The sequence below is a fragment of the Fistularia commersonii genome, chromosome 17 (genome assembly GCF_037954325.1).
Source record: "Fistularia commersonii isolate RoL2024-O1a breed Wild chromosome 17, RoL_Fcom_v1.0, whole genome shotgun sequence".
NCBI lineage: Eukaryota > Metazoa > Chordata > Actinopteri > Syngnathiformes > Fistulariidae > Fistularia > Fistularia commersonii.
The window spans coordinates 3840307-3855214 of NC_141300.1; the positions used below are offsets into that span (position 1 = coordinate 3840307).

At 38.8% G+C, this 14908-nt stretch overlaps 1 protein-coding gene across 3 annotated transcripts; it reads left to right on the plus strand.

Moving 5' to 3' along the window:
- The first annotated feature begins 201 nt into the window (after positions 1-201).
- On the plus strand, positions 202-14908 carry cracr2aa (calcium release activated channel regulator 2Aa). 3 transcript variants are annotated; one of them, XM_086163696.1, is made up of 19 exons: positions 202-298; positions 2535-2683; positions 2775-2925; positions 6132-6243; positions 6340-6517; positions 7564-7710; positions 8032-8122; positions 8217-8312; positions 9311-9498; positions 9589-9660; positions 10176-10221; positions 10333-10406; positions 10554-10905; positions 11277-11409; positions 11905-11986; positions 12072-12186; positions 12857-12958; positions 13073-13149; positions 13440-14908. In XM_086163696.1, exons 3-19 carry the CDS (start codon positions 2920-2922, stop codon positions 13525-13527), a joined length of 1959 nt encoding a protein of 652 aa, XP_086019822.1. In that variant the 5' UTR covers positions 202-298; positions 2535-2683; positions 2775-2919; the 3' UTR covers positions 13528-14908. The 3 variants fall into 3 exon arrangements, with proteins under 3 accessions (XP_086019822.1, XP_086019820.1, XP_086019821.1); XM_086163695.1 differs by adding an exon at positions 604-651 and having other exon boundaries at positions 227-298; positions 2535-2925; XM_086163694.1 differs by having other exon boundaries at positions 2535-2925.

Sequence of the window (14908 nt, forward strand, 5' to 3'; positions counted from 1 at the left end):
ATATGCCTTTCCTGAGTTTATCCTTCACCTTCCCATTTAAGAGTACGTAGAGTAAGAACAATCCAAAACAGAAGAAAAACACGTGTTTCGCCAGAGCGGAAAATCGGGACTGTGGTCTGAACTTCCGGGTTGGTGTTGCCATGGCAACCATCCGACCAGCTTTTTAGCCCCTCCCCGTGAGTCTGCCAGGTCACCGCAGCGCCCGTTCCATCACACACTGTTGACACTTTAAATGGAGAAGTCAACAAGATACCGATAACCGACCAAGTCAGCAAAGTCCTCCAAACAGTTACCTTTCGTAAGTATCTACTTTTTCCTTGTCCTCTGTTACTCACAGCACGTAAGTTCAATCACACCTGCAAACAATTTGTACTAATTTATACGTCGGCGTTTACAATACCGAAGTGGTCCCGGCGCATAACCTAGAAGTGTTTACTGGTCGTCGAAATGTTTATCTTCTAAATACAAGCAAAATACACTTTACAAGTGGAATGGAGATTACGTAAAAGAAGAAAGAACCACATATCAGGAAGGAAACCACGTTACTGACCTACACGTGTTTGTTTTTTTTGTTTTTTTTTCTTTCTTTTGTCTTTCTCTCAGTTACAACCCGCTCTTATTGAGCAGGTGCTGCTAACTCAAACAAATACAGTAAGTTCTGTCCTTTGTCTTTTTGGAGAGTTGATAACAATGTTGATCATCAGATATGATGTTTTGAGTGTTCATCATGACATTGCAACTCAATTGGAAAATGCCTTTTAAATGATCGAAGTTCAAAACCCCCCAGAAATTTTAACTGACATGAGCTCTTAAATGTCAAATCTGCTGAAATTGACACTTCATGTGAATTCACAAAGAGTAAATTCTCATGATTATCTTTGAAGAGATTATGTGGTCTATTATGACGCTGTCTGTGAGCTTCGTACCACCACTACTCCTTATGCGCACTTAAATGCTGGTAACCTATTCAATAACTGTTGCAGATAAAATGTTGCTTTTTTTCCAGTGACACCAGTGCTTTAAAAACAAAAGCCTTACTTCGTTGTGAACTTATATTTAGACGCTACAACCATTCGTACTGTACCAGCTGTTTATGCGCAATAATGGACAAGATAAGGTTACAGCAGGTACAGCTTTAAAAGCTTCGTGAATCTTCGTGAAACGTATGTGGAACTTTACCATTTGTTATTCTACTGAAGCTAGAAAAGAAATCCTCTTGGTTATTTTATTCCACTAGGAAGTGCAAGTAAAGTAGGATGCATCTCACCCATATTGGGACCCTATATACACCTCACCCGTATTCTTCTCACGCTGAAAATTTGATTTCAAACATCAGACCTTTTTGGGTAAAACCATTGTGTTTCCCTGGCTTAGTGAAAGTCTGTGACATGCAAGCGCTTGGAAATTGTAACATAAACCTTTTTCTGGATTTTGGCCAATGGAATACCCTGTTGATATGAGACCGTATCATGGAAAGTCTGTTTAGAAACGGACGCTACATTGCTCTTTCCAAACACCATTGTACTGAAGTTCCTTTTCTTATTTCCTCCCTTAAACTTGTGCATTGCCTTGTGCCTTAGGCGTTTGTGACTCGTGAGTTGTCATGTAGGATGTTGCACAATGTTGAGGCCTATGTAATCAAATTTGTAAAGTTTTAGTCCGATATGTCTCTGGAGGTTCTCTGTCACCCAGGTCACGGTTTAGTCTTATCATATTCTTTTTTCTTGCACTAGACTTGAATTTCTTCCCTTTGAAGACATTTCACCTCTTTTGAGAGGCTTCTTCAGAAACAGAAATTCAAGTACAGTTGCCAAGAAAACAAGAACATATGAACAAAAATTTTGATCAGATAACTTTAACTAAATTTGATAAATGTCAAACTCTGTAAGACATGAGGGAGATAGCCTTTTTTTTTATTTATTGATCATTAATTTTATTATTTGTTTTTTTTTTTCCCCTACATGTAATTCACTTTATTAGCTGTCCCCCATCAGACCCAAAGCTTTGCTGCTGTTTTCAGACAGCAGCATAAATAAATGTTCATAAATTGAGCGAGTCAATGTCCAATGCTATCCCCCTCTGAAATGCCATCTTCCAAATCAATGCGGTTTGGCCTGTACCCTGCATGAAGGCACACAAAATATGGCATGTCACTCAATATCTCCTGGTAGGACGGATCCTCATCTTACGTCACCTTCATTCTGCAACTTTCTGTGTGGTTGTGGTCTAACATTTCTTGTCAACTCACATTAGTAACGGTGAAGACCAGCTTCCTTGAATTGAAGAAGACAAGTTGTGGTCTTTTCAGTGGTACATTTCGAAATGAGTCAGGAGGCAAAAACAGAGGGGGGAAAAAATCCATCTATTGTTTTGATGAGTTTAGAAATAAGAGCCAATAATAACAACCAACTGTAGCTTTTTATAGGTTACTCTTCTCAAATGTATTTGATTGTATGGAGTGCATATTGGGTTATTAATGATTGTATTCATTTGTAAATGATGACACTCAAAATGCTCTTGTTATTTCGTTTCAGGTTTTACTGACTAATTAAAGGTTGCTAAGAGATGACAGTGTGCAACATCAATGAAAGCCTCTGATGCCGAGCCACCTGATGTGCAAGTTCTCTTGTGACTCTTTTCCACACCTAGCTCATATGAAGGACGGGGACTTTGCTTAAATTCAGTCAGTTCAGCATGGAAGCTTTCATTGCTCCTGATGCTCCAGCTGTCAGTAGCACTACAACCACAATACTATCCCCATGTGTTCTGCAAAGGCAAGGGAGTGATAGAGCGGTGGAAGAATGTGAGAGAGAGAAGTGTGAAAATGGGCATGTGGGACAAAACACCATCTTGGAGAAAACACACGAGTTTTTCCAGCTTTGTGACATCGAGAACAAAGGATTTATCAACCGACGTGATATGCAGGTGGGGTAGCTAAAATTTTGGGCAGATGTAGGACACTATTTTAATGTAAAAGTTTTTAATTTATTTCAATTTGCACGTTTCAACTCATTTACATCTAATTGATAAAGTGACAGTAATTTATTGTAAATGTTTACGACGAATGTTAAATTTTGTGTAGCAGCAGTTTTGAGATAGTGGATCTTGGATCTTACTGTGACAGATGTATTTGCATTTAAATGAGAGCATTTTGTGGCCTATTTCAAAGTCTTACACAACAAGCTTATATGGTCCAATGTTGACAGTTCCATATCGTCATGGGACATCTAAAAGTAAACTAGACCTCACTTCCCATGAAACCTATTGAGCAGAAAGCACTTTTTTCACAGCTCTTGAAAATAGATAGATTAATTAAAAAATAAATCACATATATTCGTGTTTGTTTATATGTATTCAAAGCTTGGAGACACCAAAATGTCAAAAAACTATGTTCAAAACAACAAAATATATGTCAAATTTACTGAACAATCCACAAACAACAAAATGTCAATGTCATATGTATATTTATCATTGGTGTTGAGCTAGTTATCTGATTGAAACTCAAAGTATATCAAATTAAAAATGCAATTGACATATTTTAATATCAGCAAATACAGGCAAATTTCTCCCCAACAGTTAATGAGAAACAGTTTTAGTGAGAAACAGTTTTTGGAAAGGTAGAATATCACCAATTACAAATTAAATTTGCTTGATATTCAATACATGGTATAAGTGAGAGTTGAGCCAGATCCAGTAATCGTGTGTGTTCAACTTTGCATAAGGCTTATTTAGAGTCTAATATGACCGGAATATCACAGTCGAGTTTTTAAAATCATAATCAGATAACTCTTATTAATCAAAAATCCTTTATTGAATGGACAGCCTGTGCGTTCCTTAATGATGGACATGGTCTGAACCTTTGCACTGTATTCAAAGCTGCATAAAAGATGCTGAAAGGGGAAATGCGATAAGAGCCCCAGCACAGAGAACCACATAGGCCCTTTGTGATCAACCCCCCTTCTCACATTATTGTGCAGATTCACTTGCCCCTCAGATATTCATCCCTGCTGTCTCTTACCCTTTGATGAAGCACTCATGGGCTCTTGCACCAAAGAATATTAATACATAGAAGGGAAGCTTTGATATGGTGCCGATGATGGCTGATTTGAAATTAGATGGTGCGTAGGACACCAATCCTATTTATTTGACTAACAGGCAGACTCTACATCTTTTTGTTTTGCTGACATAAGGGATATGTACCACCCAGATAACAACTTTACACGAGCAACTGTTCAATGGCTCAGTAAAGGTCCCTTCCTTGTCCCGCCCATGAATTGTATGAAGGGTTTCAGTCAGTAAATGAACAGGTAGGTGATAATTGTTGACGGGCATCTCTGCCTGTGCACCTCCTCCAGTGTCCATAGGTCAGCTGTCCATAGATCCCTGGCTCCTCTGCCGGCTCTATAACTGCATTCTTTAGCCTTCCTTTGGTCACTCCTGCATCCCTCAAGATGTGCGTGGTTGACAGCCCCACAAACCCTTTAGCATCCCATCTCAACAGGGTAAATGGTGGTCTTCCAGCTTCCCAACATTTGGCAGCCGGCTCAGCTTATTTTTGCCTTTTTGTTGCTTTAAGGCAGCCTCAATCCCATCCTCTTGTGGAATTGTGAGTTTTATGAGGTATGCTGACCTTGCATTGGTGGACCAAACAATGTCAGGTGTAGAGATGTGGTGGTGATCTCTGAGGGGAACTCAAGTGTCCTGTTAAGGTCAACCCTCATTTCCCACTTCTGTTGATGTTGCTCTCTATCTGCGATAACTCTTTTTGTTGTCTTGACGACACCTCTCCAAAACCTGGAGCACCTCCAGGATCTGATCATGGTGCCATCTGTTGGGCCCCTGAGAGAGCACGATTTTGCGGCCTGACAGGAAATTCAGGAGGCTTGCATCATGGGCATGGCAGAGGTAACAACATTCCTCACTCCCGAACCACTAGTGGAAGTTACGGGGGCAGGGAAGTATGTCCAGGTTGCACAAATGAGGAAGCTAAGCCTTGCCTGTGGCATCTTCCACAAGTCTGGCAAACTGATTTTCCGGTTGACAACTCCAAGTCCTGTTTATCCTGCCTGGACTCTGCTAACAATCTGTTGATGTTGAAACCTGCCAACAGCCCATTAAACGTCAGTTTTGGCATTCCACTTCAGGACCATTAGAATCTTGGTGTTTGTATTCCTTACTGACTGATCAGTGGACTTCCTTAGCTTCAGAACCAGCCTGGTCTTCTCTTTCATGCAGCCCCCACTGATGAATTGCATTGGCAGTTGCAGTGTGTTCTGCTCAAAGAGGCCTGTTTCGGATAGGTACCATGGCAGCCCCAACCACTTTTGGATGAGTGAATTGGCTTTTCTGTCCATCTTTTGGTGGATGAGAAGATCTCACTCATTTTCATGAACCACATCATCCTCATATAGAGGGTGAACTGGTAAGACCAGACCTTGTACTTCCTGGGGAGTTTTCTTTGGTTGATCCTCACTTGGCCATCCATTAGCTGCTTCATGACTGTTCACTCGCATCTGTTTGTCAGACAGCTCGGCTATCTGCTGCCCCCCCAGGAACAACAGTTCAACTGTGTGAGCATGGTTTGAAATCCAAGTTGTTTATAGAGTTGTGCTTCTGTGTAGAAACAAATACAAACAATAACAACAACAACAAACAGTAGGCACATCAATTGCAAGGTTTTGGGGGACATTATAACTCTTGGATAAGTAATTTGATTGGTTTACTATCATCCTCCATTTATCCCAAAACCACTTTGTTTAAAATATTGTGGGAAATACTCTCAACAGTACTTTGCAGTTGGAGCTGGCCAATGGTCAATCATTGAAGAATGCACAGTATCTGCACAGGGAAAATGCCAGCTGCTAATGTCAGCTCAGTATCTGTGACTCTGTATTTGTCAAGAATATGCCTCTGGCTTTTTCTAGCTATATTAATCTCAAGACAGGTATCCTTACTTGCATTCCTTAGCCACTGTAAACTACAGGGTTAAATTAACAGAGAAAAGGACCAGTAACTGCTCTGTGGCACATCACCAATGCTTGTCCTTAGAAGTCTCAAGTAGAAGAATTGTAGTTGATACAACTGATCGTTCCTCCTTGCCAATTTCAACTGCATTGGTCTTTTCGACACAGAGGCTGAATGGTGAGCTCCCACTCAGTGCAGAGGAGCTGGAGAATGTTTTTGATTCCCTTGACTCTGACAGCAATGGATATCTCACCCTGGAGGAATTCTCAACTGGTTTCAGTATGTTCTCCAGACATTACAAGTAATAGTACAGATGCTATTAATAGTAGTGTTTGGATAATTTTGATTGTCCACCTCATGTTTTAATTTTTCCAGGTGAGTTTTTGTACGGCCAGTCAAGTCCGGTAACAGATGTGGGGGACATAACGCCCTGTAAACCAGAAGTGCTATATCAGTCCCAATGGGAGGAGAACCTGTCAGCATCAGAGGATGACGAAGATAAATATTTTTGCACTCTAATGGAGAATCTTGGAGCCGACCACATCTTTGAAGAGTGAGTATCGTGTTTGATTTAGACTGCTTGATTACAACCTGCACCTTCACATCAGCTTCATATTTCTACATGTTCCAAAGATCTCTTTTAAGTAACGTTAATAATTTTGTCTGAAACTATGTTCAACTGTGCAAAGTAAAAATCAGACAAAATTTTGTGTTGTTTAGCACCTCTATATGGTCCTCTTTGACAAATCCAACGTTCCGTGACTGACACACTTGTGTTTAAAACACTAAAGATGAAAAATTGGGACATAAAGGGTTATGGAATCTAAGTAAAGATGTTTGACACTGATGCAAAATGAGCCAGCTTTTCAGTTAAAGTAAAAAAAAAAAAAAAATGGCCACTCTAACTAATATTGACATTTCGTCAACATCTAGTCAAGATCTCAGCCTGAAAGTGCATGAAGCGAGTCACCGTAAAAGAATCATATCTTTTAAAAAGAAATAGAGGAAGTGGATGCCAGATTCTCATCACATTGGCCTGTGCCTACCAGACTGAAAGACCAAGCATGGCATTTCAAGTCAGATCATTTTGTGCAGAACTAACTTGTATTGATCTCATTCGGCAAAGAAGATGTATTTATAACCATGAACAAGTTTTAAGAATATTTATTTGACTTTACTAACCACATTACCACTTTGGTTTCAAAACAATGCTGCAGCTACTATTCCAAAACCGATAGAAGTGTTCAATGAAAATATATTGTTTATTTTTGAAGCGTTTTTCTTGGCTGGAGAATGGTGCAAGTAAACTGACAGATACACACTAACTAAAAATAACAACAAACAAGCAGAAATGTAATAGTACATGTGACGAACCATTACACCAATCATAGCTGTCTTGCTTCTTCTCAATATAACCACCATAATCTCAACTAAGCTTTGTTAGACTTTAAACCTATTCCTCTTGTTTTCAATTCATTATTTCCATTTACTTTTTAATAACAAAGAATTTTAAATTACTCAGTGAGGTAGTCAATATTCAAAAGGGGCGCTGATGTTTTCCTATGTTACACCTGCTCCTTAATCTTTCTGCCTCATCAGTTCTGCTGAGGTACGCAGTTTATGGGCTCAGCTGCGCCGGGACGAACCATCTCTTTTATCTAATTTCGAGGACTTCCTAGCACAAGTGACGTCTCAGATTGCTGTTGCTAACCAGGAAAAGAGGGAGATGGAGAGCGCTCTTAAAAGGTCAGGAAACACTTTGGTGTATTTTATTTTAAAGTTGACGAGGACGATTTTTGGGAAAAGGAAGGCTTAAAATATTCTCAACTATCTTGTGAAGAATATTTGCTTGACTATATACAAGCAAGGCTGTTGTGTCTTTTGTTTTGTTGACATAGTAAGATTTCAGTGTAATTATGGATATAAAATGTATTTTTTATGAAAATCTTGACTACTGAACCAATGTGTTTTGTTATAAATGTAGGCATTACATTCCCCCTAATTTTGTTTTGAGTGATATATACATTACCAAGTCTGGTACAGTATTATATCAGTTTCTGCGTGCAGGAAAGCAGCAACACATGATGTCGAGATCCAACGCCTCTATGAAGAAATGGAGCAGCAAATAAAAACGGAAAGAGACCAAGTTTTACTGCAGGTTGCCATTACTTACATTAATAGTCATTGTAACTGACTTTTATTTGTTTGTGAAATCAATAATTTCGTTCCCCTTTTTTATATGTTCACTATAGGACTATAAGAGGTTTCTGTCATGCAGTCAAGACCTAGAGTTGCAACTGACCAGCAAGGAGAGAGATCTCGAGCAGCTGCTCCAAAAACAGAAGCGGGTGAGGGAAAGTTTTCTCTAGTGTGTTCAATTCAATTATACTTGTATTTTACCCCTGTACATTCTATCTACATGAAAAGAATCACACCATCAGTTCGGCAAATAAGTGTGTTCACAAAGGGTACCTGATTGCTTCTACAATATATACCATCATTTCCGGACTATTGAGCACACTTGAATATAAGCCACACCGGCTAAAAATAAATATATATGTACATATATAGGCCACACTTGTCTTTAAGCTGCAGGTATCCAAATTGTAATGAGATATTTACACAGAAAGATTTTACACAGAATTTTTTTTTTTTTCACTTTTAATTAAATACATAACGATAACATCCCCAAATACGTGCTGGAATGTTTTTTTTTTGAACAGTGCCTGTAACACGACTGGGAAAAATATTAAAATGAAAACTCCATCCATTTTCTATCCCCGCTTAGTCCTACTCCAACTAATCGTTGTCTTCATCATCCGCCTGCGCACTAAAACCATTAAAGTTGTTGTCTTCTTCAGTGTCGGAGTTGAATAGCCGCAGAAGTTCATTGTAATTTTATTGGTCCAATGTGGCAAGGTTAAATGTTTTCAAGCATTTGAGACTAATTAAAGATCAGAGTTAATGATAACACCATATTTGGGTTGCCCTTCGCTCACAGTTTATTAAAACGTCTAATTACTCTAATAATTGACCCCTAATAACTGTTCTTCAAGATGCATGTGGAGAATGCTTGTTCTGAGACCGTTTAGAATAGCTTTAAGTTCATTTGTCACTCCTATTATGTCTGTTAATGGGATTCTGGTTGAAAGGAAAGACCATATTGTTTGTTTTTCCTCCCTGTCAGAAGCTTTTATGCTTTCTCACTCTATCCACCCTTCTTTTTTGGTAAAAATGAGTCACTGAGTCACTTGTAATACAAAACACCCTTCACATACACTTGAATGAATAAAACCTAATGCATGGCATATACTTATGTCATCATCTTCATTGCTTCTGTCTACAGCTGGAGCACGAATACCAAGAGCTTCACAGTGAACAACACGTAACCAAAGTAGAGAATGTAAAACTCAAGCAGACAAATGACAGCTTAGCGAGGGAGTTGGAGCACACGAGTCAAGAGCTCATCCTGTCTCAAGAGCAACTGAGTCTTCTTCATGAGCAGTCCACTCGCCTTAACAAGGAGAAGGAGATGTAGGAAGCCAGAATTACAGTCACCCTTCAACTTTTATTTTATTTTTCTTATATGTTCGTGGGTGCATATAAATTTCTTTTTTGATGCAGGGAAATGTATAGGCTTACAGAGGGACTGCAACGCGAACGAGCCGGCCTTCTCAAGCAGCTGGACCTGCTGAGGTATGGATCAGGAAATACAATCAAAGAAGCGCATGAGGCCGCCACACAACTGGATATGAACCAAGATTTACAGGGATTGTCTATATTGCAATTACTGTGCTGTCTTTTGCAAAGTGCGATTGGCTATTTTAAAGATGAAAGATTTTGTGCTGCACAAAAACGGTTAACCACATTGCCTGACCCCAATTTCCGATGTGTTACTGTTCAATATTTAGCTTTTTTGTGTTGTGGCATTGGCATACGGTGGTTGCAAGATGTTTCAGTTTTGCAATCCTAAAATTCACACGGCTCACTACTATGTAGAGTCCAAAATTTTAATGTGTACAAACATTGCTGGTTAAAATAGAGTGATGTTGTTTGATATCAGCATTTCCGGCACCAAGTCTCATTTTCTATCACACAGTGAGAGCAACATGTGTCTTACTTTTTATCCTGGGAACAAGGGAATACAACTGTTGTTTCAACAGTTCGGGTCAATGAAACTTTCTTACTGTGCCTTCAATGTCTTCTTCCAGGGAAATGAACAAACACTTACGTGATGAAAAAGACATGTGCTATCAAGTACGTACTATTTATGATAACAGCCATGAAATTGCTCGATTGAGTTCATAGTGTCCCTCCAAAATGAGAATTTCATTCAGAAACAGAAAATAAAGTTTCTTTATTTTGTAGAAACCAAAGACCTCTGCAAAAGCAGCGCTTTTGTGGCACAGTCATGCCAGTTTGGGGAATCATATCTTTAAAAGGTAAAAATCACCACATGATACTGCATTTTGATCTAAAGTAGTTCAAATTTGGGAAAAAAAAAAGCCTCCGCATGTGCGGTAAGTTGTTTTGAACTCTGTGTAATTGTACTCCTTAGTCTTACTTTCACATGCTAATTATGTCTGCAGTATGGATGGTGAGGAGGATCCATTCACAAGCTCTGTGAGACAGATGTTAGCCAATGGCTCATGTCAGCCCTCTGGCCCTGAGGTGGGGAGAGGTTACCTTCAGAGGATCATCTCTATAGAAGAGGACCACCTCCCGTACCTGCTGCAGAATGACTGCCAGGCCCCGGCCAAAACTATACTTCAGCCACACAGTGAGGGGAAGGAGGCCTCAGAGAATGAGGACAACATTGACTTGGTGATGAGCGACATATTCCCCTGTGCATCTTCTGAGCAGCAGCAGTTAGGGGAAAATGGAGAGAAAACACCCACCTCTCCAAGGGGTCAGCCTGTTGGCAAGGAGACCAGCATAAATGTAAATACTAAAATTTTTTGCATGCCAATATGAAGTGATGTGTTTCTTGATGAAGGATATGTGTTTTATAAACATTAAGTATTACTTTGCAAATGTACCGCTCACTCCTAAACCCAATTTAGTTTGAACCCTCCGTTAAGACAGTGAATGACCACTGTACTGATTTCAGCTGTTTGATCCAAAAAAATATTATTCCTGTAAATAATTTGTCATTTGGTGGTGTGTTGTGGGATGATTTTCCACCAAAAACATGTGCAAAGTCTCAAAAAAGGTTGAAAAACATTGTCTTAAGAATACTTTTTTCAGTACATGCATTTTTTGTTACCTTCCTACAACATCCCTAAGGATCAGTAGTTTTTTCTCATATGAAGGAAGAAGAAATTTCCTTGCCACCTGACCAACTCTTCAAAATTGTTCTGGTGGGAAACTCGAGTGTGGGGAAGACGTCCTTCCTCAAGCGTTTTTGCGACAACAGCTTCCACCCTGGTACCTCTGCTACTGTCGGTATGTACAAGCATGAATATGGAACTGTCAGGTCTTGAAAAGAGGTCTGGGGCCGAAGGCCACCGAACTAAGATCTCCTGATATTTAATGAAAATAAAAAAAGTGACCAAAATAACAATTTCAAAGTCTGGAACATAATTTTAGTCTTTTTTTTTTTTTTTTTTTTTTTTTTTTACATTTAATTTCATTTTTAGTTCTTTTAGCTGCATCTTTTACCTATTATGTTATTTAAATGTTCTGCCTGGTTTTAAATCTGAATGGAAATTAAGTGCCTTTTACAAGCAAAAGATCTGTCTTGATTATCCTCTGGTCATCACTGAAAAAGTTTATATTTTCTAGTTAAAAAAAATTCCTCTTTCAATAGTTACTTGTGTAATTAACATGTTAATCAACATATTTAATAAGGTAAAATAATGCGTTGTCCCCTTTGCTTTACCAGAATACTAATGTGACAAAGAACTTGCATATTAACAACTGCCTTGTTTGCATATAAAGGAATAGATTACAGTGTGAAGACACTGATTGTGGACAACAACCAAGTGGCCCTGCAGATGTGGGATACGGCAGGACAGGAAAGGTAAGAAGTCTAATCTTAAGTCAGAATTCAGTCTTTTTGTTATTTTCAATGTTGCCTCTCCTTCACACACACACACACACATCAGGTATCGAAGCATCACCAAGCAATTCTTTCGCAAGGCTGACGGTGTCATCATAATATATGACATCACATGTGACCTGAGCTTCACAGCCGTCAGAGGATGGCTGACCAGTGTCAAGGTAATGGCCTTTTTAATCTGATTCAGTTTTCCTCCTGAGCTTAGTAAAGTTTGGTATGGGCATGCATTTAAACATGAGAGATCATTTTCTCCACAGTATATACACAATGTCACCTTTGTCAAATTAGGTGCTGATGAGCAATATGAAGACACAAGGGGGCAAAATACCAAATCTGTCAGGGCTCATACATTTGGAAAATTTTTAATTCACTTATGTTTCCACTGAAACAGCCAAATAATACCGTCTTAGATTTTGCCCAGCTCTTTCATCGAAAATACTGCATGTTCTTTCCAGTGTCTGCATGGGTTTCTCCTGGTTTCAGTCCAAAAGTAGCAGTAGGTTGATTGAAGACTCTAATATGCCGAAACGTGTGAACAATTGTGTGTCTGTATATGTGGCCCTGTGATGGACTGCCATTTGGTCCAGCGTGAACCCTTCCTCTCGGCCAATGACAGCCGAGATAGGCTTCAGCCCCCGCGAAACCCTGACTGCGAGATAAGTAGTATAGGTGATGAATGAATGCAAAAATAAAATTATGCTTGTCAAGTTCAATACTAGTGTGGTTAGGTTATACATGCTCTGGGGAGCGGAGCTGGCATGGGAGCTCTTGAAGCATGCACAACACTCTGATGTAGAGTTTGCCTCAGTCTACATTGATTCCGTCTCACAGGAGAGCGCTGGGGAGGACATACCCATTATGCTCCTGGGAAACAAAACTGACAAGGCGAATGAGAGACAAGTTGACAAAGAAGTGGGTGAAAGGCTTGCCAAGGTCTGTCTTTTGTGTTTCTCCTGTTGAGTTACACGCATGGAAATGTAAAAGTAAAAAACTAAACTAAATTGTAGTCTTTTTTTTTTTTTTCTTGTTGTTGTTTTTCTTCTTCAGGACTGCCAAATAACTTTTTATGAATGCAGTGCCTGCACTGGATTCAATGTGATGGAGTCCATGCTTCATTTGTCCAGGTCAAGACATTTTTTCTGTTTTTCCTTTTCATCTTGTTCATATAGCAGAAACAAATATGGAAAATTACTGTGAGACATTGGACATTTTCTCTCAAAGTGGCACCACCACAAGATGAAATTCCTATTTTGTGGCTCCGTAATCAAATTCCGCAATAATGTATGCTTACGGTGTAAGAAGATGAAAATATCAAATGATAATCAGATATTGGTGGCTCATGCTGTCCGTTTCACTGAGACATCCCAGAATATCACTTTTTAATTTTTTTTTTTTATTGATTTATTTATTTTAGAAATCTGAAAGAGCAAGAAGACGAAGAGAGAGAGAGGACTGTCCAACTGGTTGGCAGCAGCTCGGTCAAGAAAAAATCTTGTTGTTAACAGTTCTGACTGCATATCATTGTTCTACCCTTTACAACTCACGCGCCATGAAATCACCATGGCCTTCAGAATTGCTCCGAATCTGAATGTCGAAGTGCATCGTCAAATCTCTCAGCATTCGCCTCATTAAGATATCAGTCTTTCGTGTCACTTTATAACTTTATCAAATATGATGGACATCGCATATGCCCATTTATTTCAATTTTTTTAACAATTAGCACTGCATGCACTCCTTTTACATTCACAGTATCTGTGTTCATATGCGTGTGCGTGTGTGTGTATATTATGTAATGAATGTTAATCATGAATAATGAACAACATACTTGTCAGTCCTAGCATGGTTGCCTTTCAAATATTTTTTTTTTACATGTACATCAGACTAGTGTCACAGTAAGGCCGGGTTCACGATGTAACACCAGCAGAAAAGTGTCAAGTCTTGGTTATTAATACACTATTATACTGTCTACTGTCATTCTATAGCACATGTTGTTATGGAATATTAAGGATTTTTTCCTTCTCTCAGATAAAATTGGAGAATTTGAAAATTAAAACCCATAGTCTTATTCAAACAACTTTTAAACGCTAAACATTTAATCGTCAAACTGTGATAACTGCATTTTGTTTTTCTTCATTCATAAATGAAAGCTTGCCTGCTGTCTTGCTCCTCACCTCCCTTCGCACACCAAGGTGTTTGATGTAACACAAAGACAGTTATTAACCGACTGTATTGTCTTGCAGTAACACTACATTTCTTAAGCTTTTCCATTGTTGAGTGATTTTTAAGAACAAAAAAATGCTTTAAATCTGGCATGCCCACCTTAATTCATATTGTGCAAAATCTCACACTGTGGAACTTTGTCAGGTGCCGTGATTCCTCATACATACTTACAGTGTCTCATCACCTTTATTCCGTATACGTTGTCGTGAATACAGCAAAGGACTCTGTCACGTAATTTGATTTGCAATTTCTAATGCTGAAGGCTAATGGGTGACTTGTGTATTTGTTTAAGGTTGCTTCAATCAGTGGAAAGTTTTTTTGGAACTCATTTTCAGGGTAAAAAAAAAAAAGAACGTGTGTGTGTGCGTGTGTGTGTGTGGTATTCAGCTCATAACTCTTAATCTGCTGGTAAATTAATTATGAATAAATGTCTCAATGCACAACAGTGCTCATCAGTAAAATGCACAAGTTAATTAAGTCTGTCAAACGATCTGTTGGAAGAAAAAAAAAGTCAATTTTGGTGAGGAGTTCATATTCTATTGTTCAGTATTGCACAAAAGTCATGAGTTATAATTAACTGCACTAATTTGTTTATGTCATGGTAATTTTGTATTCGTGTATAATGTGTACATAGAAATGTAAGTGAATTAAAAAAGAAATAAA

What these genes read in the sequence shown, in the direction of transcription:
- cracr2aa (XM_086163694.1), top strand. Translation starts at nt 2,695, where the DNA reads ATGGAAGCTTTCATTGCTCCTGATGCTCCAGCTGTCAGTAGCACTACA. An exon ending in GGAATTCTCAACTGGTTTCA is followed by an intron (nt 6,244 to 6,339) that starts GTATGTTCTCCA and finishes TAATTTTTCCAG; the next exon opens with GTGAGTTTTTGTACGGCCAG. An exon ending in ATGGAGAGCGCTCTTAAAAG is followed by an intron (nt 7,711 to 8,031) that starts GTCAGGAAACAC and finishes TTCTGCGTGCAG; the next exon opens with GAAAGCAGCAACACATGATG.